At 55.2% G+C, this 26,741-nt stretch overlaps 2 protein-coding genes and 1 pseudogene across 3 annotated transcripts; 2 read left to right on the plus strand and 1 right to left on the minus strand.

Moving 5' to 3' along the window:
• Positions 1-983: 983 nt before the first annotated feature.
• On the plus strand, positions 984-5,152 carry SSR2 (signal sequence receptor subunit 2). 2 transcript variants are annotated; one of them, XR_010652943.2, is made up of 7 exons: positions 984-1,068; positions 2,263-2,417; positions 2,940-3,038; positions 3,413-3,521; positions 3,665-3,742; positions 4,050-4,972; positions 5,018-5,152. XR_010652943.2 is itself a non-coding variant. In XM_065857690.2 (6 exons), exons 2-6 carry the CDS (start codon positions 2,263-2,265, stop codon positions 4,158-4,160), a joined length of 552 nt encoding a protein of 183 aa, XP_065713762.1. In that variant the 5' UTR covers positions 984-1,068; the 3' UTR covers positions 4,161-5,152. The 2 variants fall into 2 exon arrangements, 1 of the variants encoding a protein (XP_065713762.1); XM_065857690.2 differs by having other exon boundaries at positions 4,050-5,152.
• A 640-nt stretch (positions 5,153-5,792) lies between these two features.
• Positions 5,793-20,789, minus strand: LOC136112705 (myosin-7). The gene is made up of 40 exons (XM_071800337.1): positions 20,739-20,789; positions 19,842-20,049; positions 19,153-19,296; positions 18,606-18,762; positions 18,395-18,422; positions 18,023-18,134; positions 17,484-17,576; positions 17,311-17,374; positions 16,899-16,997; positions 16,714-16,817; positions 16,507-16,645; positions 16,302-16,420; positions 16,043-16,192; positions 15,470-15,640; positions 15,020-15,329; positions 14,871-14,938; positions 14,649-14,736; positions 14,405-14,522; positions 14,195-14,318; positions 13,814-13,950; positions 13,605-13,731; positions 13,373-13,501; positions 13,041-13,283; positions 12,418-12,594; positions 12,170-12,315; positions 11,969-12,059; positions 10,781-11,170; positions 10,563-10,694; positions 10,346-10,459; positions 9,788-9,984; positions 9,300-9,483; positions 8,892-9,057; positions 8,686-8,810; positions 8,295-8,603; positions 7,957-8,160; positions 7,599-7,724; positions 7,222-7,497; positions 6,644-6,739; positions 5,997-6,131; positions 5,793-5,907 (listed from the first exon to the last, which is right to left on the minus strand). The coding sequence occupies exons 2-40, from the start codon at positions 20,040-20,042 to the stop codon at positions 5,887-5,889; spliced, it is 5,814 nt and encodes a 1,937-aa protein (XP_071656438.1). The 5' UTR covers positions 20,043-20,049; positions 20,739-20,789; the 3' UTR covers positions 5,793-5,886.
• A 4,129-nt stretch (positions 20,790-24,918) lies between these two features.
• Positions 24,919-25,037, plus strand: LOC136113037 (5S ribosomal RNA; annotated as a pseudogene).
• The last annotated feature ends 1,704 nt before the right edge of the window (positions 25,038-26,741 follow it).

Raw genomic sequence — 26,741 nt, forward strand, 5'->3', positions numbered from 1 at the left:
ACCGCAGCTTCGGGACGCTTGTCCCCTTCTCGCTAAAGGGACGCCGGGTCTTGGCGAGGTGATTCCTCCAGATGCACCTTCCAGCTCCGATCCTGCCGCACTATGTGGGGTGGATCTGACGTGGGGCTGCGGCTGGCGCTCTGTGATCTACCGGAGAGGGTTTATCAATAGTATTTTTGGACTAAAAATTTTTGTGGATTTGTCTAGGAAGCTGGGTCAGACCTCAGAGCAGAGGGCAGGAGAGCAGTGTAGGGGAAAGGGACATGGGGACAGCAGGGTGAGCATGAGCCAGCACTGGGCCCTTGTGGCCAGGAAGCCAATGGGACCTGGGGTGGGTTAGAAGGGGGTGCTCAGTGGGTCAGAGAGGTTCTCCTGCCCCTCTGCTCTGCCCTGGGGAGACCACGCCTGGAATATTGTGTCCAGTTGTGGCCCCTCAGCTCCAGAAGGACAGGGAACTGCTGGAGAGAGTCCAGCGCAGCCACCAAGATGCTGGAGGGAGTGGAGCATCTCCCGTGTGAGGAAAGGCTGAGGGAGCTGGGGTTCTGGAGCTGGAGAAGAGGAGACTGAGGGGGGACTCATTGCTGGGGATCAAGATGGAAAGGGGCAGTGTCAGGAGGATGGAGCCAGGCTCTGCTGGGTGACACCCAGTGACAGGACAAGGGGCAATGGGTGCAAACTGGAACACAGGAGGTTCCGCTGGAAGATGAGAAGCAACTTGTTGGGGGTGAGGGTGGCAGAGCCTGGCCCAGGCTGCCCAGGGAGGTTGTGGAGTCTCCTTCTCTGCAGACATTCAAACCCCCTGGACCCCTTCCTGTGGAACCTCAGCTGGGTGTTCCTGCTCCGGGGGGATTGCACTGGATGAGCTTTCCAGGTCCCTTCAGCCCCTCACACCCTGTCACTCTCATTCCGTGACACGCGATCTGCGCCTGCGCGGAGTCCCCTCCCGCCACAAGACTACATTTCCCAGCGTGCCCCGGGGCCACGAAGCCGTCACGTTCCGCTCCGCTGGCATTTCCGCTTCCTCTCCGCTGACGCGGCCTTAGCGCCGAGAGCTGCCGGGCAGCGACCGTGAGTGACCGCGGGGTCTGGGGGTCGGGGTGGATCCGTGAAGGGAGGAACTGGGCCGGGGGGGACGGCGGTGGCCCTGAGCTTCCCCATGGGTGTCGGTGTAGGGTGTATGAGCGGCCTGGGGGTGGTGCTGCTGTGGAGATTGTCGGAGGGGAAGGAAGAGACGGCGGAGACCCTGACACGTGAGCAGCTTTTGCATTGAGAAGCGTTAAGAGATTTGCAAATGAGCACCGTATATAGTGAGCGTGTGGTCTCCTTGCCCTCTGGGCAGCTGCAGGGATGCTGGGACACATGATGTGAAGCTGCGACTTCTGGGGACAAAAAGGCCCGTGGAGGGGGGTGGTTGTACCTTAGGGACTGGGAACAGGAGAGAATGACAAATCATAGAATCACAGAATGTGAGGGGTCGGAGGGACCTGGAAAGCTCATCCAGTGCAATCCCCCCGGAGCAGGAACACCCAGCTGAGGTTCCACAGGAAGGGGTCCAGGCGGGTTTGAATGTCTGCAGAGAAGGAGACTCCACAATCTCCCTGGGCAGCCTGGGCCAGGCTCTGCCACCCTCACCCCCAACAAGTTGCTTCTCATCTTCCAGCGGAACCTCCTGTGTTCCAGTTTGCACCCATTGCCCCTTGTCCTGTCACTGGTGTCACCCAGCAGAGCCTGGCTCCATCCTCCTGACACTGCCCCTTTCCATCTTGATCCCCAGCAATGAGTCCCCCCTCAGTCTCCTCTTCTCCAGCTCCAGAGCCCCAGCTCCCTCAGCCAGAACGAGGATCTGGTACTTTCTGAGAACAGAAGATTTGATGGGGAGGAGAGCGAACTCTGTTGTGTCAGACAGTGCTGGAAAGCTGCCATCCTTCAACATGGCAATTAACTGCTAATTACCAAAACTAGTGAAACTTGATTGCTAAAGATTTTACGCTGAAAGTTACTAGAAGAGGCTTTGTGATCCGAGACCTTTGTCAACTACTGAGGTGTGATATGGGGCAGTGGTACTTGTGGGGGCTTTGAAAAGAGAGCAAACCATCATCTTTTTCCAGCCAACTCCATGACAATCCTTTATCAACAGTGCTGTGAACTCTGCACCTGGTTGTGTCTCACTACACAGGAATGCCCAAATTGCCTTGTTTTGTTGTTCTGATTGTTTTCTTTTTGTAATTAAATTATCAATGATGTGTTTTCTTTTGCGGCCAGATGAAGCTCCTGATCCTCGCCGTGTTTGCCCTGTTTTCCCTGGCCCGCTGTGAGGAAGGCGCCAGGCTCCTGGCCTCCAAATCTCTATTAAACCGATATGCAGTGGAGGGCAAGGACTTGACTTTACAGTACAACATCTACAACGTTGGCTCCAGGTAAGTCGTGTCCAGGCTTCTCACATTGACCGGGGGCAGAAGTTGTGTGTCTGCAGGACTATTTTTGGGCTCTGTGATGTGCTGTCGCCTTTGTTCCCCAACTCTGAGCTCCCCACCACCTCCTGAAGGTTTGACCCTGCAATTCGCCCTTTTCTTCCTGTCCTGTTGTTCCTGCTTTCACCCTTTCCTTCTTTCATCTCGCAGCCGCTCTGGATGTTGACCTCAGTGTGGTTATGTCTTGTGACACTGCTCCCCACACACGCAACCTCCCGTTCTTGGCTTGGGGAGCTCTTTTCACATCCAGTTCTCTGTCTCCTTTTTGCATCTTCTCTCAGCTTTGCCTTCATCTTTCTTCAGCCTCCTCGTAACACCTTCACTCTCCTCCCCATCTTCTCTTAGTGCCTCTTTATGTTTCAAAAATCAGCTCTTCCAGCTGCTGAATTTGTCAGTGTGGACCTGTCCTCCGTCTTTGCTGCAGTCCCTGGTGACTTTCTTTTGCTTTTCTTTCTTTTTTGCATTTAGTGCCGCTTTAGACGTGGAGCTGTCGGATGATTCTTTCCCTCCAGAAGATTTTGGCATTGTCTCCGGGATGCTCAATGTTAAGTGGGACAGGATCGCTCCGTATCTTTTCATGTACTGAAGTTCCTCCTAATGCTCCTTGCCCTGGAGCATTCTGTAGCTCTCCCGTCTTCATTTGTTGTCACACAAATTCCAGCACAGCAGACCCTGGGCAGGGTATTGAATGCAAATCTCTGTTCTCCTTCAAAGTGCTGTGGTTTAAAACCAAATAAAAAACAATGAAAAGCAAAGCCCCAAATTCCTTGGAGATGGGACCAGGTCCCTTTGCTGGATCAGCCGTGGAAGGGTCTGGGTGTCTGTAGCATCAGAGGACTTGGATCTTGACTCTTCCAGCTGGTTTGAGGGCTCTTTATTTATCTCCTTCCTTCTCTCTCTTTGATGAAATGCAACTATTTTCCTTAACTTATGGCTCTCAGAGCAAGTAACGTCTCCCACACTGTGGTTCTGCGGCCTCTCAAAGCTGGTTACTTCAACTTCACCTCTGCCACCATCACATACCTGGCACAGGAGGGTGGGCAAGTTGTGGTGAGTTGGCTGTTTATAGGATCCTTGCCCAAATTGAACGGCAGATACACCCAGTAGTGCTCTTTGAGCTGCTTGTTGGGGGGCGACGCCTGTCCCCGCGCTCCTGTACTGCGTGTGGAAAGGTGACAAATGCTCTTTTTCAGGTTGGTTTCACTAGTGCTCCTGGGCAGGGAGGAATCTTGGCTCAGCGGGAGTTCGACAGGAGGTTCTCCCCACATTTTGTAAGTACCTTTCCGTCAGTCACTGGAATTGCACTGTAGCAATTCGCACCCCAGTATGTTTGCTGGTTCGTGGTGTGTTTGGTTTGCACTAAGGTCACCTGGAAAACTCCAACGTGGATCACAATGAATCCATTATCAATTGTCCAGGAGAGAATCACAGAACAAGCAAAGAGTTTTTATCCAGCTGCCTCTGGAAGGAGCTTGCACTGTGGGATTTGGGCCAGAAGCTTTCAGAGTAGATGATCTAACGGTGATAAGGCTCATCTGTGTGTGATTTGGTTTAACTCTTCCTAAAAATGTCTCCTAGCTGGACTGGGCGGCTTTCGGCGTGATGACCCTGCCCTCCATCGGCATCCCGCTGCTGCTGTGGTACTCGAGCAAGAGAAAATATGACACCCCCAAGACCAAAAAGAACTGAGCGAAGTCAAACGCCACCAGCACCCCGGAGCTCAGGAGAGAACAAACACGAACCCACCAAAACCGCGAGGTGTGTTGGGCTCAGCAACCGTCGCCCCTGCGGAGTGGGCAAGAGGGAATTGGTCACTTCCCTGGCAGCGATGCGTTGTCTCCTACGTCTTAAAAAGGAAACAAGCAAAAAAAAGCCAACCCCAAACCCCCTTTTCTGTGTATTTGGTACAGAGACCCTTCCCTCCATTGCAGATGTGGTGCCGTGGGGTTGTGAATGCGTGAACACCCCCAGAGGGTCTTTGTTGGGGTGCAGCTCTGCGGCATTTCTGGCATCTCTGCTGCCTTGGGACTTGATTTGGCCAAATGGCTCTTTGCTTCCTCCAGTCTTCTCAGAATGTTAAATCTCGGGGCCCTTCTCCTCCCTGAAGCATCTGTGGGGAGCAGTGAGCTCTGTGTAGTGACCAAACCAGAGCCTTGTTGGAGCTGCTGTGTTGACGAGGCAGACAGGAGGTCCCATCAGTGCCTGTTCTGCTGTGTTGACGAGGCGGACAGGAGGTCCCATCAATGCCTGTTCTGCTGCGTTGATGAGGCGGACAGGAGGTCCCATTAATACCTGTTCTGCTGCATTGACGAGGCGGACAGGAGGTCCCATCAAAGCCTGTTCTCTAGGCAGCTGTGTTAGAGCTGCTGTGTTGACGAGGCGGACAGGAGGTCCCATCAATACCTGTTCTGCTGCATTGACGAGGCGGACAGGAGGTCCTATCAATGCCTGTTCTCTAGACAGCCTTGTTGGAGCTGCTGTGTTGACGAGGCGGACAGGAGGTCCCATCAATGCCTGTTCTGCTGTGTTGACGAGGCGGACAGGAGGTCCCATCAAAGCCTGTTCTCTAGGCAGCCCCGTCGTAATTTGCTGAGCGGTTTATTGCTGTGTTTGTTTATTCCGGTTGCTGTTGAGGGGTGTTGAGGTACTGAGGATTTTGTAATAAAATGAATTCTATGAAAGATGCTCTTCTGGACGGGGCTCTGAGCAACCTGAGCTGGTGAAGATGTCCCTGCTCATGGCAGGGGGGGCACTGGGAAGGTCCCTTCAACCCAAACTGTTCCATGGTTCTGTGTGTGTGGGGACATCAGTGCATCCCACCCAACAAGGCGCCGTGGGGCTGGTTGGGGGCCAGGGAAGCAGAAGGGGTGGTCTGGCGGCTGTCCCAGAACACGGTGTCCACTTTGTTGTTGGGGAGGTGACAAGTGTCCCCACGAGGTGACACATTCCTGTGGGAGGTGGGGGATGGCGAGCCAGGTCTCCACCCCTACATTGTGCCCCATAGATCCCCTCCTCTGTGCCATAGATCCCCTGTGCATCCCACAGGTCCCCCTCTGCCCCATAGATCCTCTTCTTTGCCCCATAGATCCCCTCTTCTGCCCATACATCCCTATAGAGCCCCATAGATCCCCCCTCTACTCATAGGCACCCCTCTGGCGCATAGATCCCCTTCTTTGCACCATAGAACCCTCATCTGTGCCATAGATCCCTTCCTCTGCCCCATAGGTTGCCTGTCTGCCCCATAGATTCCCTTCTTTGCCCCACAGATCCCCTCTTCTGCCCATACATCTCCATAGAGCCCCATAGCGCCACACAAACTGCTGCTGCTTGAGGTTTTTATTGGCCCACCAAGGTTGGGGGGCAGGGACAGAGGGCTGGGGTTCCAAGGCAACGGGGTGGTTGAAGGTCCGGAGCTTCACTCCTCATTGAGTCCCTTCTGGTGGAGAAAGAGAAGATGGGGAGGTGAGGGAGTGGTTGTGGGGCAGCCATGGGGTGGCCATGGGGGAAGCCGTGGGGAGGTCTCACCTTGGCCCCCATGTCGCGACTCTTGGCCCGCAGCTTGTTGACCTGGGACTCAGCCATGTCGGCACGTTCCTCCGCCTCGTCCAGTTCGTGCTGAGCCTTGCGGAACTTGGCCAGGTTGGTGTTGGCCTGTTCCTCCTGGGGGTGGGGGGACGGGGGGTCAGTGGGGCTGTCCCCAGTCCAGCTGTCCCAACTATCCACCCCACCTTCCTTCCATCCATCCATCCATCCATCATCCATCCACCCATCCATCCACCCATCATCCATCCATCTATCCATCCATCTATCCATCCATCTATCCATCCATCTATCCATCCATCTATCCATCCATCTATCCATCCATCTATCCATCCATCTATCCATCCATCTATCCATCCATCTATCCATCCATCATCCATCCATCATCCATCCATCATCCATCCATCATCCATCCATCATCCATCCATCATCCATCCATCATCCATCCATCATCCATCCATCATCCATCCATCATCCATCCATCATCCATCCATCCACTTTACCATCTAAGCAACCTTCCATCTACTCAACCATCCATCCAACCTTCTGTCCATCCAACCATCCACTCAGCCTTCTTCTCTTTCATCCATCCCACCGCCCATCCAGCGCCACGGCTGTCTCTCATCACTCACCGCCTCCTCCGCCTGCCGCTTGTAGGCCTTGACCTTCAACTGGAGCTTGTCCACCAGGTCCTGGAGCCGGACTAGGTTCTTGCGGTCCTCCTCCGCCTGTGAGGTGAGACAGGTAGGTCAAGACCTGGACCGATCTGTGCTTTGGGTCACCATGAGAGCAATTAGGGCCAGGAGACAATTAGCGATGTTCTTGGAGGACTGGGATCCCTCTAGATCTATAGGTCACCGCGGTTTTGGGGCAGAAGGTGGGGTTTCCCCCAGGGTGAAGATGGCTTCTTGGCCTGCTGATGTCCCATGTGAGGTTCTGGATCATGCAAAGACCCTGTGGATGCTGGGACAGCAGGAGGTGGCCTGGGTGGCACATGATCATTCTAGGTCATGCTATGGCATGAGACATCGAGACGGTGGTCTAGGTCACCCATGTCCTTCTGGCCATTGGATTAACTATGTTCTAGGTCACAATATGGCACCTGACATGGACGACGTGAATGGTTTAGCTCACCCGTGACCACTGGGTCAACCATGTTCTAGATCACAGGGCCATCAGGTGACCTTCTGGGCCACCCCACACACCCCACCTGGTAGCTGAGCTCCTTGACGCGCCGCTCAGACTTGCGCAGGCCCTTGACGCTCTCGGCGTTGCGCTTCTGCTCAGCCTCCAGCTCATTCTCCAGCTCCCTCACGCGGGCCTCCAGCTTCTGCAGCTGCTTCTTGCCCCCCTTGAGGGCCAACTGCTCGGCCTCGTCCAACCGCAGCTGCAGGTCCTTGATGGTCTGCTCCATGTTCTTCTTCATCCGTTCCAGGTGGGCGCTGGTGTCCTGCTCCTTTTTCAGCTCCTCTGCCATCATGGCCGCCTGGCCCAGGGAGAAGCAACCAGAGAAGAAGGTGCAAGTCATGTTCTCCATCACTCTATGGTGGAAGGTGTCCTAGACACCAGTCCCACCACAACACTCACATCAGTAATGGCCTTTTTGGCCTTCTCCTCAGCGTTCCTGCACTCCTGGATGGCATCTTCCACCTCTGTCTGCAGCTGAGAGATGTCCACCTCCATCTTCTTCTTCTGGTTGATGAGGCTGGTATTCTGGAGATGGAGGAGAGGATCTTAGGAGGTGTCTGTGGGGCTGCTGCCCCATTCTTCTCAAACCCCACAGCACTTAGAGCTCTCCTGTCATTTCTGCAGACTTCAAGGATCTCCAGATGGAGGAGATCCTTGGTAACTCCACCCAGAAGATGACCACACCCATGGTTTCTCCAGGGTTTGAGTGTCCCTGGATGGAGATGACCTCTCTCCTTGGAGAAACGTGAGGTCTCACTTGTGAGTGGAGAAGCTGGACTCTCTCGCTGGCCTCGATCAGTTCCTGTTCGGCCAACTTGCGAGCCCTCTCGGTCTGCTCCACTACCGCCCGTAGCTCCTCCAGCTCTGACTGCAGGAGGTTATTCCTCCTTTCCACAATGGCGATGTTCTCCTTCAGGTCCTCGTTGACCCGGACCATGTCATCCAACTGCAACTGGGTGTCCTACAAGGCAGTGTGGGGGAAAGACGATGAGTGGGGATGGTGGGGAAGGGGATAGATGTCCACCCAACTGCCATTGAGGGGTGCTGTGACCAGCCACCCCTCAACTCCTAATGGGACAGCTGTCCCATGGGTACCTTGAGGCAGCCCTGCAACATCTTGACTTGCTTCTGGGCCTCAGCTGCCACCCGGTTGGCATGGCTGAGCTGGATCTCCATCTCATTGAGGTCGCCCTCCATCTTCTTCTTCAGCCTCAGGGCCTCGTTGCGGCTCCGGGTCTCAGCATCCAGCGAGGTCTGTAGCGAGTCCACCACCCGCAGGTGGTTGCGCTTGGCCTGCTCCATCTCCTCGTCCTTCTCAGCCAGCTTGCGCTCATAGTCTGCCTTAACCTGGTTGAACTCTAACTGTGCCCTCAGGATCTTCCCCTCCTCATGCTCCAGAGAGGCCTGGGGAGGGGACAGACAGGACGTTGAGGACCAGAGATGACCAGGAGAACATGGGGATACATGAGGATGTGGCTTGGCTCACCTCAGCCTCCTCCAGAGCAGCTTGGAGCTCCAGCTTCTCAGCATCCAACTGCTTCCGGACCTTCTCCAGCTCATGGATGGTCTTGTGGCTGGCACCCAGCTGCTCCGTGAGGTCCGAGATCTCCTCTGCCCAGGTGAGATCCCATCAGACCACACGGAAGGTGGTGGAGAACAAGGAAATGGGCAGGGGGAGGCCCATGGTCTCACCTTGGAGGTTCTTGTTCTCCCTCTTGAGGGTCTCCAGGTGGTCAAGCGACTCCTCATAGGCGTTCTTCAGCTTGAAGAGCTCAGTGCTGAGGGACCTGGCCTCCTTCTGGGATGCCTCCAGCTCTGTCTGCGACTCCTCGAACTTCTGCTTCCACTCAGACAAGATCTATGGGGACAGCACCAAGATTCTGGTCACCATGAGCCACCCTGTCTCTATCCTTCTCTTCCTCTCCCCAACATTCTCCTTGTGGGGAGCTGAAGCTCTGCTGAAACATGGCCCTTGACAGTTGTCCACCTTTCTTCTGGGCTTCTTCTCTTGCCCATCTTTGATGAGTAATATCGGTGGGTCCCACCCCTCTCCACCCCCTTCCCACCCTTCTCCTCCCACCCTTTCTTTGTCCCCCAAACCTTGTCAAAGTTCCTCTGCTTCTTATCCAGGGCAGCGGCCGCTGCATTCGACCGCTCCAGGTCTGCCATGAGGTCTTCAATCTCGTTCTGCAGCCGGTGCTTGGTCTTCTCCAACGAGGAACACTTGGCATTGACGGCCTCCACTGCCTCCTCAGCTTCCTGCAACCTCTGGGCCAGCTTCTTCCTACCAGATGTATGGGAGAAACCCACATGTGACCCATCAGCCAATGGAGATCCCATCAGTTCGTGATCCCCAAAATCAAGGTGTTTGAGAGCAAGACAGTGGTAGGACTCATAAGGGTCATGGATGGTCTCAGTTACTCAACACAGGTTCTAGGTCCACAAATTGAGCTCTAGATCTACCAAGTGTGAGGAAGCCGAGTGTTCTGGATGGTGGCTGCTTGAGGAAAGAGGGAAGATGGAGACTAGCAAGACCTAGCAGGTCCCACCACCCATGGGAGAACCTCAGCATCCATGAGAAGACTCACTTGGCCTCCTCCAGCTCCTCGGTGCGCTGGATGGCATCTGTCTCATATTTGGTCCTCCATTGCGCCACCTCGGAGTTAGCCTTGGACAGTGACCGCTGGAGCTCAGCCTTGGCCTCCGTCTCCTCCTCGTACTGCTCCCGCAGCAGGTCACAGTCATGCCGGGCTGACTGGAGGGCGTGGGCGAGTGCATTCTTGGCCTGGGAGGTGGTGAGGAGAAGGTGGGACCATTGGGCCCATGTCAACTTGAGCTGTCTTGCTGTTCTCCAACTCAACAAGAGCTGGTCTTCATCATCTCAAGTCAACCAGCCCTTCTTTAGACCAACCCAACGTCTCCCAGACCAACTGAACTGACCTCCTTGCTACCAACCAGTTCAAACCAACCACCTCGAGACTCAGCAACACCACCAAACTTCCTGAGGACCCTCAACTTGTTTTCTCTACATTGTGAGGGCAGGCTCACACTGCACCCTGCAGTACCCAACCAACACCACCCTTGACCTTGGGGGTGTCTTTCACCCTCAACCTTCTGCCCCACCGACCTCCCCAACACAGCCCTACCTTGGCCTCTTCTTCTAGCTGCCTCTTGAGGTCCTCCAGCTGCTGGGTGTAGGTGAGTTTCCCTCGTGTAAGCTGGTTGATGAAAGCTTCCTTCTCCTCCAGCTGTCTGGACAGCTCACCTGTGGGGTGGGAGGGTGGACAATCACTCACTGGAGAGGTGCCCAAAGCCACCTCACCAGGTACAGGACAGGTGATTGGCTTGGGGAATAGCAAGGACCTCACCGTTTTCTGTCTGGAGCTTGGCCCGTTGGGTGGTGAGATCGTTGACCATGCGTTGAGCCTCCTCAGATTTGGTCCGGTGCTCATTCATCTGGTCTTCCATGGTGCGGCACATCTTCTCCAGATTGGCCTGGAGAGAGGAAGGGCAGGAAGATGAAGAGGAATGTGGGGAGAGGAATGGAAAAGTTGTCCCATCATTGTTGGAGAACCATGTACCTTGGCCTTGATCAGCTGCTCCATGTTGGAACCAATGTCATCCAGCTCCAGCTTGAGCTCACTCTTCTCCTTCTCCAGCTTCTGCTTGACGCGCTGCAGGTTGTCGAGCTGTTCGCTGAGCTCAGCCACGCTGTCGGCGTGCTTCTTGCGCAGCGCGGCTGCTGTGGCCTCGTGCTGCAGCGTAGCCTCCTCCAGGTCCCGCCGCATCTTCTGGAACTCCGCCTCCCTCTTCTTGTTGAGCTCGATCTGCACCGAGGTGGCTCCACCTGCCTCCTCCAGCCGCTCACTGATCTCCTCCAGCTCCCGTGACAGGTCTGAGCGCAGCTTCTCCACCTTGGCCCTGCCTGTCCGTTCTGCCTCCAGCTCCTCCTCCAGCTCCTCGATCCGCGCCTGTGGTCCAGGGACAGGGATGTCATCATCTAGCTTGGCTCCACCCTACTCATCTATTCAACCCAGCCAGCTGGAGATTCTTCAGCTCAACTCAGCCTAACCAGCTGGAGATTCTTCAACACAGCTCGAGTCAACCCAACAGGCTGGAGACTCTTCAACTCAACCCAACCAGCTGGAGACTTTTCAACTCAACCAAAGTCAACCAAACCAACTGGAGAGTCTTCAACTTGACCTAACCTAACTCATTGGAGACTCTTCAACTCAAGTCAGCTCTACTGGCTGGAGACTCTTCAGCTCAGCTCAACCCAACTAACTGGAGACCTTCAAGTCAACCAGTCTTGAGCTCATCCAGCTCTCCTCAACTTAGTCAAGATCTGAGCTCTTCAGATCCACCTGACCTTCTCTGAAGATTCTCCACTCTGTCAAATTACCTTGAGGATCTTCAACTCAATCAGGCTTGAGGACATTCAACTCAACCCACCCTTTGAGGTGCTTGGATGAAAGAGCTCAATAAAACCTTCTCTGAGGAGTCAAAATGATCCAACCCAAGCAGCCCCACCAGCCTTGAGTGCTCTACACCCATTGGTTCAGCTCACCCCACCCCAAAGATAACCTGCCTGGAAGCCAACAAGTAATTTCTAGGAGATAAATCACAGGAAGTTTCTACATCAAGGGGACATGCCATGAACTCCAGACCTCAGGTGAGTGTGATGTGGGTCTAGGTTCTTCTCAAAAAAGAAGAAGAAAAGGGGAAGACCAGCTCCTCCTGATTGACCCACAAGTTGAACCCCACATCACCTGAAGCTCTTTGAGCTTCTTCTGGAGCTGCGCTGCGATCGCTTGCTCATCCTCAATTCTGGCGTTGAGTGCATTGAGCTCAAAGTCTTTCCTGGATGGGGAGCAGAATCATCAGCCCATCACACTCCTGAGTTCTTGGTGGAGAGGGGGATTATGGGTAAGGGAGGAGAAGGTGGAAGGAGGAGGTGGGCAGGGCCCTACTTTTTTAGCCTCTCATCCAATTGCTGCTTGTCATTCTCCAGGTCCATTATGTTCTCCTGAGCCAGCTTCAAGTCACCTTCCAGCTTCCTCTTGGCCCGCTCCAGGTCCATCCGGATCTTCTTCTCCTGTTCCAGTGAGCTCTCCAGCTGCAAGCAAGGCAGACAGTCCTCGATCAGCCCCCTAAAACACCCAACCCAGGAGGACATTCGCCCCCCCAAGAGAGTAGCTATGGGAAGGTTGGGACTCACATCATCCACTTGCTGTTCCAGCTTGACTTTGGCCTTTGTCAAGGTGTTCACCTTGTCCTCCTCTGCCTGAAGATCATCCAGTGCTTGCTGGTGAGCTTCTTGCAGGGTCTTCTTCTCCTTTGTTAGCTTCACGATGGTCTCATCCAGCCCGGCCATCTCCTCTGTGAGGTTTTTGACCTGCAGGAGAAATATCAGCTTGGTCCCAGGGGTAGGACAAGAGATAGGAAGTTCTTCTTTCTCTTGGTTGAGCTGGGCCGAAGTCAGGACATACAGGAGAACCCAACCAGCCTCTGGTCTTGGCAACCCAACCCAACCAACCTGGGGTCTTGGCAACCCAACCCAACCAACCTGGGGTCTTGGCAACCCAACCCAACTGGTTTTGGGTCTTCATGACCCAAATCACCCAGTTTTTTGTCTTCACAATCAAATCAGCTTTGGGTCTTCATGACTCAATCCAGCCAGCTTTGGGTCTTCACAACCCAACCAACCTCAGGTCTTGGCAACCCAACACAACCAGCCTTGGGACTTCTCAATCCAACTCAACCTCCCATGGGTCTTCTCAAAACCTATTCAGGCTGGCTTGAGTCATTTGGCTTGGGGTCAAAGCCTCTCATTGCCCTCACCTTGTTCTCGGTGGCGTGTTTCTCCTTCTCCACCTTGGCCAAAGACAACTCCAGATCATCAATGTCCTTCTTGAGCTCTGAGCACTCGTCCTCCAGCTTCCTCTTCTTGGCTGTCAGCTCAGCATTCATCTCTTCCTCGTCCTCCAGCCGCTCTGTCAGCTCCTTCACCTTGGCCTCCAGCTGGATCTTGTTCTTGATCAGCTGGTCGCAGCGCTCCTCGGCATCTGCAAGGTTGTCCTGCTCCTGGAAGGAGGAAGATAGGTGGAAGGGTGGAGGAAGATAGGTGGGAGGGTGAAGGAGGAAGGAAGAACTAGGGCATCTCCATCACTCACGGCCTGCACTTGGAGCTGAAGGTCATTCTTCTCCTGCAGCATGGAGACCATCTTCTCCTCCAGCTCCTTCCGCCGGGCCTCTGACTTCTCCAGGGCCTCCTTCAGCCGCCCAAACTCCTCCTTCATGGTCTGGGGAAGGCATGGGGGTCCTCTATATGTCTCACCTCTTCTTCCATCTCCCCCCATACCTCTCCATCTGCCCACCCAACCTTCATCCCGTGCTCTTCGTCACCTGCATCTCCTTCTCTGTTTCAGCACTCTTCAACAAGGGCTTGATCTTGAAGTAGAGCTTCATCCAAGGCCAGTTCTTCACCCCCATGAAGGCCCTGATGTTCCACTGAATCACCAGCAGCGAGTCCCTGGGTGGGGCAAAGCAGGATGTGGGTGACCAGGGACCTCCACCCAATGTGGACCCACTACTGCCTCCACCCCACCACCTACCGACGCTCCAGGATCTTCTTGAATTCCTGCCGGGAGAGGAAACCGCGGACTTGGGCCTGCAAGCGGGTCATGATCCGGGCCAGGCGTTCGTCCCTCATCTCCTCCAGCAGCCCCAGCAGCCCAGCCTTGAAGAAGACCTTTGAGGAGAGATGAAGGTTAGTGCTGCTGGTGGGGTGGGGTGGGGTTTGGTGGGTTGGCGGGGTGGATGGAGAGAGTTCAGATGGGTAGGTGGGCATGTGGATGGTGGGACCGTGGGGGTCTGTGTGACCTTGTGGATGGTGGGAGCATGAGGTCCACAGACCTCATGGATTGTGGGACCACGAGGTCAACAAGACCTCCTAGATGGTGGAACCACTAGGAACAGAGACCACATGGCCTCACCTTGGTGTGTCCGAACTTGTACTGGTTGTGATCAATGTCAAGGGACCCCAGGAGCTTCTCGGCGCCTTTGCGGCTGTCGATGAACTGCCCCTCAGGGATGGCTGCTGGGTTCAGGATGCGGTACCTGGTGGCCAGAGAGGACAGGACACCCCAAAATCAGCCCTGGTGGGGCTGTCCACCCGCTCCCCACAACTTCTCCTCCGTCCCTACCTCTGGCGGAAGTCCCCATAGAGGATGCGGTTGGGGAAGCCCTTGCGGCAGATGCGAATTCCCTCCAGCACCCCGTTGCACCGGAGTTGGTGCATCACCAAGGGATTGTCCATCACACCTGGGGGGTGGAAAGCGGGCTGGTGAGTCAAGACCTGCCCCAGAGTGCTGGCCCCCACCACTACCATTGGCCAGGGACCGGCGTTTGGCCCTACCCTCTTGGATTAACCCCTGGCTATTGGCTCACCAGGAGACTTGGTCTCATTGGGGATGATACAGCGGACAAAGTGGGGGTGGGTGGACCGCAGGTTGGTCATCAGCTTGTTGAGGTTCTCCTGGAGGATGGAGGGGGAGATGATGGAGGGAATGAAGACTCCAACCTGCCCCATCGAGGGTTACCACGTGCCCTGGGACATGTTGTCCATCCCCACCACAACCTAGGGCCCACCGTTCACCCCTGGACCCTCACCCGGTGCAGAGCAGAGACTGTCTGGAAGGAGGAACCTTTCTTCTTGGAGCCTTTCCCCTTCTCCATGGCTGTCGAAGAAAAAAGGATGAGACAGGTCAAGGATGGAGCGGGGACAACTTCAGATGCTCAGGAAGGAGGTGACCCCTTACGTGCATCAGCCCCGGCATAGTTGGCGAAGAGGTTGGCCAAGAGCTTGAGGGCTGATTTCTGGTAGAGCCCCACCACCGTCTCGTTGAGGGGGTCCTTGTTCTTCTGCAGCCACCCGATGATGTTGTAGTCCACCGTGCCAGCATAGTGAATGACAGCAAAGTGGGCTTCTGGTTTCCCTTTGATGTTTCGTGGCTTCCCAAAGTTGGCCGACTTGCCCAAGTGATTATCAAAGAGCTTGGCCTTGAAGGTCATGTCTGTAGCCTTGGGGAACATGCACTCCTCTTCCAGGATGGACATGATCCCCATGGGCTGGGGAGGAGAACACCTCGTTGGATGGATGTCAAACACAACCCAACTGGTTGCCTTTGGGGTCTCTGGGAAGCTCCAACTGGGAGCATCCTACTCCAGGAGCCCCCTCAGCCCCCAGGAGGCCCTAAGGGAGGTGGTACCTTCTCGATTAGGTCAATGCAGGCTTGGAGGTCCATGCCAAAGTCGATGAACTCCCACTCGATCCCTTCCTTCTTGTACTCTTCCTGCTCCAGCACGAACATGTGGTGGTTGAAGAACTGCTGCAGCTTCTCATTGGTGAAGTTGATGCAGAGCTGCTCAAAGCTGTTGAACTGGGGAGGGAGAGAATGGACCATGGGGTCAAGGTAACACCCAATGGGGTCAACTGAACAGCCAATGGGATCGATGGGGTCAATTCAACACCAAACAGGGTCAACTGATCATTCATTATGGTCCATATTATGCCAGATGTGATCAACTGGGTCAACTCAACACCCAGAGGGGTCAATGTAATGCCCAATGGGATCAAGGGGTCAAACTGAGACTCAACAGGGTCAACATAATGCCCAGTGAGCTCAACAAGCCAACTCAACATCCATGGGGTCAACTCAATGCCCAATGGGATCAGTGGGGTAAACCTGAGACCAACTGTGGTCAGCCCAATGCCCAGTGGGATCAATGGGGTCAACTTAACATCCAGAAGGGTCAATGCAACAGGGTCAACCAGGCCTCACGTCAAAGATCTCGAAGCCGGCGATGTCCAAGACGCCAATGAAGTACTGACGCGGCTGCTTGGTCTCCAGTGAGTTGTTGATTCTGGTCACCATCCAGTTGAACATCTTCTCATAGACAGCCTTAGCCAAGGCCCCAACGGCGTAAATCACCTGGAAAATGGATGTCCCACTGGTGAGATGAGGGCTCTTGACATCCTCCTTGCCAGGCATGCCATCATGCCACCCCAGAACCAGGAGGTTTTGGGGACATCCTCCTCACCTGCTGGACATTCTGCCCCTTGGTGACATACTCATTGCCCACCTTGACCCGTGGGTGGCACAATCCCTTGAGAAGATCGGCCGAGTTCAGCCCCATCAGGTAGGCTGACTTGTCCGCCTCTGAGGATGCAGAGGAGAAGGCTTGAAACTGGAGGACCATGAGGTTCACCCCAATTCCCACCCCCTCGACCTTGGTTGGACCCCACCTTCGGTGCCATCCGGCTCTGCCTGCTCTTCCCGTTGCTTCTGCTTGAACTTCATGTTGCCAAAGTGCATGATGGCACCTGTCAGCTTGTAGATGGAGTTCTTCTCCTCTTGGGTGAAGCCCAGGACATCAAAAGCACTCTGTGGGGGGCAAAAATATGGGTTAAGGTGTCCTCCAGGCAACCCCATCCCCTGGCTCCCCAACTCACATCCGTGGCCAGGAGCTCTTCTCCATCATCGATGGATGGTACTGTAGTCTCTCCTTGGGAGATGAAGGCGTAGTCGTAGGGGTTGTTGGTCACCAGCATCATGTCTGTGAGGAGAAGATGAGGTTGGGGCAGGGAGGTGCAGGGCAGGGCCAGGTGTCCATGGGTGGGGTGGAGGCGTGGCTCACCCAGCAGCTCTGGCTTCTTATTGGAGAGGATCTGGTAGTAGATGTGGTAGTTTCTCTCAGCCTTGAGCTGGAAGATGACACGGGACTTCTCCAGGAGGTCTGGGAGGGGTGGAGAGAAGGCAGGTAGAGGTTGGGATGAGGAGATGGAGGGTGAGATGAAGACATGGATGGAGACATGAGGACACTGAGGATTAGGAGATGGAGGGTCAGATGCATGAAGAGATGGATATGGAGGGATGGAGAGACGAGGAGATGGAGATGGAGGGATGGTTGGATGGATGAGGACATGGATGAGGAGATGGAGACATGAGAAGATGGAGACACCGAGAGATGGATGGAAGGATACACAGATGGATGTACAGATGGATGATGGATGACCAGATGTTCTCTGATGGACCCTCAGCCCACTTACAGGTCTCGATGTCGGCTGATGCCAACTTTCCGGTGGCCCCAAAATGGATCCGGATGAACTTCCCCTGGAGAGCAGTGGCTTGAAGTGAAGGTGGCCACCTCCCCCCAGCAGACATCACCCCTTAGACCCTGCCCCACAGACCTGGCCCCATAGACCACATCCCGTTCACTCACAAATCGGGAGGAGTTGTCGTTGCGGACAGTCTTGGCATTGCCGAAGGCCTCCAAGGCGGGGTTGGCCTGGATGATCTGGTCCTCCAGGGTGCCCTGGAGGGGTGGGATAATGAGGGAGGAGGGTCATGGTGGGGACTGGAGGGGGAGGGGAAGATGTGGTGGCCACAGAGATCCATGAAGGTCTGCATGGGGGCTTGGACTGGTGGATGGAGAGGTGGGTTGATGCCGTGGGTGGCTGGTTGTGTGGTTGGTTGGATGGTATGGGGGTTGGTTGGGTGGTTGGATGGTTGGGTGGCTGGCTGCGTGGTTGGTTGAATGGTTGGTTAGTTGGTTGGTTGGATGGTTGGGTGGGTGGTTGGTTGGATGGTTGGTTAGTTGGTTGGTTGGGTGGTTGGTTGCATGGTTGGTTGGATGGTTGGGTGGGTGTTTGCGTGGCTGGTTGGATGGTTGGGTGGTTGGTTGGGTGGTTGGCTGGATGGTTGGACAGGCAGGTGGACGAGCAGTGGCCACACCCTGTGTTGTCCCCTCAGTGCCCTGACCTTGCCTGGGGACCCCGTCTCCTTCTTGCCGCGGTCGCCGATGGCAGCAATGACAGCGAAGTACTGGATGACCCTCTTGGTGTTCACCGTCTTCCCCGCCCCGGATTCTCCGCTGGGGGAAGCCAATGAGAGCGAGGTCTGGGTGCTGGGGGGCAGGGCTATGGTGCTGGGGAGTGGGGCCTCACTGGGAAGGGGGGGGGCTTGTAGTAGATGAACTATGGACCTCCACAGGCAAGTCCAGGTGATGAGAACGGGTTGGCTGTGCTGGTGGGTGAGTCTCCAGGGGAAAGGGGGTGTGGCTATGCACTGTGTGGGAGGGGCTTAGGTGTGGGTGGGGCTAATATGACCTTTAGGGATGTGAAGGTCACTCACGTGATGAGGATGGACTGGTTCTCCCGATCTGGTGGGGTGAGGAGGACAAGCATGAGGATCTGAAGGCCACCTTGGCTCATCCCCCCATCTCCCACCCCACATCATCTCCCACCCCACATCATCTCCCACCCCACATCATCTCCCACCCCACATCATCTCCCACCCCACATCATCTCCCACCCCCCAACCCACACCTGTGGGAGGTCCCTACCTGTCAGCATGTTCTGGTAGGCATTGTCTGAGATGGAGAAGATGTGGGGTGGAGCTTCGCTCCGCTTTTTGCCACGGTAGGCAGCCACCACCTCAGAGTTGTAGACAGGCAACCACTTGTAGGGATTGACCGTCACGCAGAAGAGCCCCGAGTAGGTCTAGAGAAGGGGCAGATGGGTCAGAACCATGAGGTTCTACTCCATCAGGTGGGGACAGCTCAGGTGTGGGTGGCTCAAGGGGTCTGGAGTTGGGACATCTTGGTTCTGGGTGGCCCAAGAGGTTCGGAGAAGGGATGTTCTGGTTCTGGGTGGCCCAAGAGCCCTGGACATGGGGCATCTTGGGTCTAGGTGGCCCCAAGGGGTCCAGGGATGGAACATCCAAGATCTGGGTGGCCCAAGGGCTCTGGGGATGGGACATCTTGGTTCTGGGTGGCCCAGAGGGTCTGGAGAAGAGACATTTTGGGTCTGGGTGGCCCAAGGGGTCTGGACAAGGCTTGTCCCAGTTCCAGGTGAGGTTTGGAGAACCTCACAGGCTCCCATAGGACTCACGTAGATCATCCAAGAGGCATAGCGCTCCTTGAGGTTGTAGAGGACAGCAGGCTCATGGAGGAAGGTCAGCATGGCCATGTCCTCAATCTTGTCAAACTTCGGGGGGTTCTGCTGCATGATCTGGTCCTCCTTGACTGTCACCGTCTGCTCAAAGTGAGGAGGATACCATGGGGTAGTGGGGTAGGGCAAGGATTTGCCCCAGTTGTCCCTTTCAGTAGGGCTGGAAACTGGAGGTCTGGGTGTCCCTTGGGTGATGAAGAAGGTCTAGATGTCCCTCAAGTGATAGAGAAGATAGTTTGGGGTCTGGGTGTCGCTTAGGTGTTGGAGAAGGTGGGATGGGGTTTGGGTGTCCCTTGGGTGCTGGAGAAGGTGGGATGGGGTTTGGGTGTCCCTTGGGTACTGGAGAAGGTGGGATGGAGTCTGGGTGTCCCTTGGGTGCTGGAGAAGGTGGGATGGGGTTTGGGTGTCAAATGGGTGCTGGAGAAGGTGGGATGGCGTCTGGGTGTCCCTTGGGTGCTGGAGAAGGTGGGATGGGGTTTGGGTGTCCCTTGGGTGCTGGAGAAGGTGGGATAACTTCTAGATGTTTCCTGTGTCCTAGAGAAGCTGGGACGGGTTCTAGGTGTCCTGTGCGTGATGATGACGTTATTTTGGGGTCCAGATGTTGCAGACGTGGCCAGGCCCCCACCCACCTTGCCGTGCTCCGTCTGGGCGGTGACCTTGGTGCCCTCACGGCTGATGATGGTGGCCTTGACAAACTCCTCCTTCTCATCAGGGACGAAGATGTCCTTCTTCAGGTCGAAGGGGCGGGTCTGGGCGGCCACACGCTCCTTCTCCGATTTGCGGAGGTAGGGAGCGGCCTCCCCGAATTCGGCCATTTCCACGTCGGGCATGGCGGCACTGGTTGGGGCAAGGGGGTTCAGACCTTCCCAGTTCCTCCCTCTTGGCCCCATCCCAAGTCCCTCCATGGTGGTTCTACCATCTCCAGTTCCTTCAAGGTGCTCTCAGACCTCCTGGTTGCCCCACCCCAAGTCTTTGGTGGTCCCAACCCCATCCCCATTCCTCCCTGGTGGTCCATGTTCCTCCCCAGTGCTCCCAGTTCCTCCCCAGTGCTCCCAGTTCACCCCATCTCAAGTCCCTTCTTGGTGATCAAATCATCTGTTCTTCCCCAGTGCTCCCAGTTCCTCCAAGATGCTCCCAGTTCCTGCTGGTTGACCCATCCCACGTCCATCCTTGGTGGTCCCAGTTCTTCTCAAGTGCTCCCCATTCCTTCTCAGTGCTTCCAATCTTCCCAGTTGGCCCCATCCCAAGTGCTTTCTTGATGGTTCTACCATGTCTGGTTCCTTCCCAGTGCTCCCAGTTCCTCCCAGTTGGCCCTGTCTCCATCCCAAGTCCCTCCCTGGGGCTCTCAGTTCCTCCCCGACGTTCCCAGTCTCCCCACAGTTCAGCTCAGTTCCCCCACAGACCACCCCAGTCTCATCCCATTCCCTCCCAGTTCCCCCCAGTTCCTTTACACACCCCTCAGTCCCTCCCAGTCCTACTCCGATCCCTCCCAGTGCCCTCCCAGTGCTTCCAGTTCCTGGCCGCACCTCTCTCTGTGGTCTCGGCGGGGGAACAGTGCTGACTTGGAGTCTCTTGTCCTGGTCCAGAACACAACAACCCCCCCAGTATGCCCCAGCACCCCCCACAGCTCCACCAGTACTTCCCCAGTACCGCCTTTGTTCCACCCAGTATGCCCCAGTATCCCCCAGGATTTCTCCCCTGCCCCAGCACAACCCAGTCCCTTCCAGTTCCCCCACAGACCCTCCCAGTCTTATCCCAGTCCTTCCCCATTCCCCTATAGACACTCTCAGACCCTCCCAGTCTCATCCCAGTCCCTTCCAGTTCCCCCACAGACCCTCCCAGTCTTATCCCAGTCCTTCCCCATTCCCCTATAGACACTCTCAGACCCTCCCAGTCTCATTCCAGTCCCTTCCAGTTCCCCCATAGACCCTCCCAGTCCCCCTAAGTTCCACCAGAGATCGTCCCAGTCCCTCCCAGTTTCAACATAGACCCTCCCAGTTCCCCCATAAACCCTCCCAGTTCCCCCGCAGACTCTCCCAGTCCCTCCCAGTTTCCCTGTAGACCCCTCCTAGTTCCACTCCAGTCCCTCCCAGTTTCCCATAGACCCCTCCCAGTGCCTCCCAGTTTCCTTATAGATCCTCCCAGTCCCTCCCAATTTTCCACAGAGCCTTCCAGTCTCTCCCAGTCCCTCCCAGTTTCACCGTAGACCCTCCCAGTCCCCCCATAAACCCTCCCAGTTCCCCCACAGACTCTCCCAGTCCCTCCCAGTTTCCCTGTAGACCCCTCCTAGTTCCACTCCAGTCCCTCCCAGTTTCCCATAGACCCCTCCCAGTGCCTCCCAGTTTCCTTATAGATCCTCCCAGTCCCTCCCAATTTTCCACAGAGCCTTCCAGTCTCTCCCAGTCCCTCCCAGTTTCCCCGTAGACCCTCCCAGTCCCTCCCAGTTTCCCCATAGACCCTTCCAGTCCCTCCCAGTTCCCCCATAGACTCTCCCAGTCCCTCCCAGTTTCCCTATAGAACCCTCCCAGTTCCCCTCCAGTCCCTCCCAGTTCCCCATAGACCCCTCCCAGTGCCTCCCAGTTTCCTTATAGATCCTCCCAGTCCCTCCCAGTTCCCCATAGACCCTCCCAGTGCCTCCCAGTCTCCCTATAGACCCTCCCAGTCCCCCCATAAGACCCTCCCAGTCCCTCCCAGTGCCCCCTGCCCCACCTGCCCGTGGGTCTGCGGGCGCTGGCCGGGGCACCCCTGTTATATCCGCCTTCCCCCGACCTGCGTCACCATGAAGGGGATGGACGTGCCACCTCAAGGCCACCCCATGGGGACACGGTGACCCCTATGGATCTACAGCCCCCCCAGCCTCATAGGGCCCCCCCAGCCACATCAGACCCCCCCTGCCCCATAGTCCTATAGGACTCCCCCAGCCCCATGGAGTCGTAGTGATCCCCTATGGATCTATAGGGTGGTTGCCAGTCCCATAGCTCCCACTCCCAGCCTCACAGGACTCACTCCAAGCCCTGTAGGATCCCCCCTGCCCCATAGGACTCACTCCCAGCCCCATAGAACTATATCTGCCCCTATAGGACATCTATAGCTTCTCCCAGCCCCATAGGACCCTCCAAGCCCCATAGAATCCCACTAACAGCCCTATAGGGGCCCCCTTTAGCCCCCCCACCTCGTTTATAATGGGTTGGATGAGGCAAGACAAAAGGCATGCCCGGACGCCTGGGTCCCCCCGGGGTGGGGGACAGACAGACAGACAAAGGACAGGTGGGAACCCTCCCCCCGCTTCAAAGCGAACCCAGGCGTCCGGGCCCCTCCCCTCACCCTTTTGTTCCCCCCCCCCCTCCCCCCACAATAGGATATTTTTGGGACCCCCCGACACCCGATCAGCTCATGATGTCAATGGGGCACCTTCATCCTATGGCCATATATGGGGCTGGCCCTATAGATCCCCCGCCCCATAACCCACCTAAGAATAGCCGAGGGGACCCAGGCGTCCGGGAACCCCTCCCGAGGGGACCCGGGCACTTGAATTTTCCCAAATTTTCCCAATATCCCCCCAATTTTCCTCATTTTTCCCCAAATTTCCTCAATTTTCCCCTGATTTCCACAAATTTCCCCCCAAATTTCACTGGTTTTCACCTGATTTACCCCCAGTTTCCCCCACATTACCTGAATTTTCCCTTTTCCCCCCCAAATTTCTCCTCCAATTCCCTCCATTTCCTGTTTCCCCCGTACTTCCCCAAATTTCCTGTTCCCCCTCATTTTACCGTAATTTCCTCTCATTTCCCCCCTGAATTTTCTTATTTCTTCCCCAATTCTCTCCCCCCACTCAAATTTCCCATTTTCACCCGATTCCCCAAATTCTCCCTGATTTTCCCTTTAATCCTCCCTAATTTTCCCCTAATTTCTCCTGTAATCCTTCCTAATTTTCCCCAAATTACCTGTTTTCTTATTTCACCAAATGTTGCTCATTTCCCCTCAATACCACCTAATTTCCCTCTACATTTCACCCACTTCCCCCCCAAATTTCCCCCTGATTTCTCCGATAATTCTCAATTTCCCCCCCAAATTTCCCCGATTTCTCCGATAATTCTCGATTTCCCCCCCAAATTTCCCCCGATTTCTCCGATAATTCTCAATTTCCCCCCCAAATTTCCCCGATTTCTCCAATAATTCTCAATTTCCCCCCCCAAATTTCCCCCTGATTTCTCCGATAATTCTCAATTTCCCCCCCAAATTTCCCCGATTTCTCCAATAATTCTCAATTTCCCCCCCAAATTTCCCCCTGATTTCTCCGATAATTCTCAATTTCCCCCCCAAATTTCCCCGATTTCTCCAATAATTCTCAATTTCCCCCCCAAATTTCCCCCCGATTTCTCCGATAATTCTCAATTTCCCCCCCAGATTTCCCCCTGATTTCTCCGATAATTCTCAGTTCCCCCCAAATTTCCCCCTGATATCTCCAATTATTCTCAATTCCCCCCCCAAATTTCCCCGATTTCTCCGATCATTCTCAATTTCCCCCCCAAATTTCCCCGATTTCTCCAATAATTCTCAATTCCCCCCCCAAATTTCCTCTGCTTTCCCCCTTACTCCCCATTTTTTACTCATTTTCGCTAGTTTTACATCCATTTTCACCCCCATTTTCCCTAATTCTCCCCAATTTCCCTACCCCACCCCATAGGACTCAACCAAGGGCCCAACAAGGCCCAGTAGGGTTCCAAAAGCTTTTGCTTTGTTTTTCGGGTTGGATTTTGGGGGATTTTGCTTGGATTTTGGGGGTGTTTTTTTGCTTGGATTTTGGGGGGTTTATTGTTCAGATTTTGGGGGTTTTTTGTTCAGATTTTGGGGTATTTTTGTTCGTTTGGTTGCTTTTTGCAGAAGCAACGCCTGGGTGACCCCGTTGTCTTCCCCACGAAGCGATGCAGGACCATGGGTGCTCATCAATCCACCCCCACCACCCGGACCTGTTAATTCTCCATCTCAAGACCCTCGTCTCTTCAGCAAACGAGGTTTTGAGCGGAAAAATCTCCACACAAAGCTCCTCAGGCCGCTTCCAGCAGAGGGCAGATGGTCATTTAGTAGAAGAGAAACGAAATACAGCCAAACACACCCAAGTGCTGCTTCCTGCCCCCGGATATTTGTGCTGTGGAAGGTAATAGAGCAGATTTGGAGCTGATACAAGTAATACAGGGCCTGGATCCAGCGCAGTGCCTTAAGGGTCGCTGCTGGGGCTGATATTATTCAATATATTCATCAATGATTTGGATGAGGGAATAGAGTGAGTGTCAGCGAGTTTGCTGGTGACACCAAGCTGGGAGGAGTGGGTGACACTGGAAGCTGTGTTGCCATCAGAGACCTGGACAGGCTGAGAGCTGGGGGGGAGAAATGGAATGAAATAGAACAAGGGCAAGGGTAGAGTCTGGAATCTGGGCAGGAACAACCCCAGGTTCCAGTGTGAGTTGGGAATGAGCTGTTGGAGCAGTGAAAAGGGAGCTGGGGGTCCTGGGGCCAGCAGGGTGAGCATGAGCCAGCACTGGGCCCTTGTGGCCAGGAAGCCAATGGGACCTGGGGTGGGTTAGAAGGGGGTGGTCAGTGGGTCAGAGAGGTTCTCCTGCCCCTCTGCTCTGCCCTTGATAAAAGGGTTTAGTTCAGATACTATCAGGATATACTTGGGGAACATATAGATATACATAATGTAATCTATACAGCCATAGCACCCTGAGAACGCCCCATCTCTTCTGATCTGGGAAGCTAAGCAGGGTCGGGCCCGGTCAGTGCTTGGATGGGAGACCAGCTGGGAACAGCGGGTGCTGTGGGCTGAGCCAGCACTGGGCCCTTGTGGCCAGGAAGCCAATGGGACCTGGGGTGGGTTAGAAGGGGGTGGTCAGTAGGTCAGAGAGGTTCTCCTGCCCCTCTGCTCTGCCCTGGGGAGACCACACCTGGAATATTGTGTCCAGTTGTGGCCCCTCAGCTCCAGAAGGACAGGGAACTGCTGGGGAGAGTCCAGCGCAGCCACCAAGATGCTGGAGGGAGTGGAGCATCTCCCGTGTGAGGAAAGGCTGAGGGAGCTGGGGCTCTGGAGCTGGAGAAGAGGAGACTGAGGGGGGACTCATTGCTGGGGATCAAGATGGAAAGGGGCAGTGTCAGGAGGATGGAGCCAGGCTCTGCTGGGTGACACCAGTGCCAGGACAAGGGGCAATGGGTGCAAACTGGAACACAGGAGGTTCCGCTTCAAGATGAGTCTTTTAGTGTGGGGAAAAAGAGCAGGTAATTCGTTACATTACATGTGAGTTTGCTTTGTTCTTTTCCGGCTGCAGGAGCTGTGTGTTTTGCTCTATATAAATGTCGAGTAAGGGAAACTGCAGGTCTGTTGTGTACGTCGTTTGCTCCATCCTTCCGTCCCACGTGTCAGAGGGAAATAATTACGTTGCTCATTGTTCCGCGAGCCTGATTTTGATGGGGAAAACACTGCCAAATCGAGGCTGAGCGTGAATTCTTTGTGTGCAGCTCCAATTTTCATAATAACCCTTAAAGTGAGTTTCCTCTCTTTGGGGAAAAACAAACCACTGCTTCTTTTCAGTCTCAATGAGGTCCATAAATACGAGTTTTGCGACGCTAGTTGGCCTCATCCCTCAGATGATTCTTTGCTCAACAGGACTGTTCAACGCTTGCTTGTGAGCCAGAGCTTTCAAAATATATATTGGCCAACTCACAGGATCCCAGAATGTGAGGGGTTGAAGGGCCCTGGGAAGCCCATCCAGTGCAATCCCCCCGGAGCAGGAACACCCAGCTGAGGTTCCACAGGAAGGGGTCCAGGGGGTTTGAATGTCTGCAGAGAAGGAGACTCCACAACCTCCCTGGGCAGCCTGGGCCAGGCTCTGCCACCCTCACCCCCAACAAGTTGCTTCTCATCTTCCAGCGGAACCTCCTGTGTTCCAGTTTGCACCCATTGCCCCTTGTCCTGTCACTGGTGTCACCCAGAAGAGCCTGGCTCCATCCTCCTGACACTGCCCCTTTCCATCTTGATCCCCAGCAATGAGTCCCCCCTCAGTCTCCTCTTCTCCAGCTCCAGAGCCGCAGCTCCCTCAGCCTTTCCTCACACGGGAGATGCTCCACTCCCTCCAGCATCTTGGTGGCTGCGCTGGACTCTCTCCAGCAGTTCCCTGTCCTTCTGGAGCTGAGGGGCCACAACTGGACACAATATTCCAGGTGTGGTCTCCCCAGGGCAGAGCAGAGGGGCAGGAGAACCTCTCTGACCCACTGAGCACCCCCTTCTAACCCACCCCAGGTCCCATTGGCTTCCTGGCCACAAGGGCCCAGTGCTGGCTCATGCTCACCCTGCTGGCCCCAGGACCCCCAGCTCCCTTTTCACTGCTCCAACAGCTCATTCCCAACTTACACTGAACCTGGGGTTGTTCCTGCCCAGATTCCAGACTCTACCCTTGCCCTTGTTCTATTTCATTCCATTTCTCCCCCCCAGCTCTCAGCCTGTCCAGGTCTCTGATGGCAGCACAGCTTCCAGT

The sequence above is a fragment of the Patagioenas fasciata genome, chromosome 30 (assembly GCF_037038585.1).
Source record: "Patagioenas fasciata isolate bPatFas1 chromosome 30, bPatFas1.hap1, whole genome shotgun sequence".
Classification (NCBI taxonomy): domain Eukaryota; kingdom Metazoa; phylum Chordata; class Aves; order Columbiformes; family Columbidae; genus Patagioenas; species Patagioenas fasciata.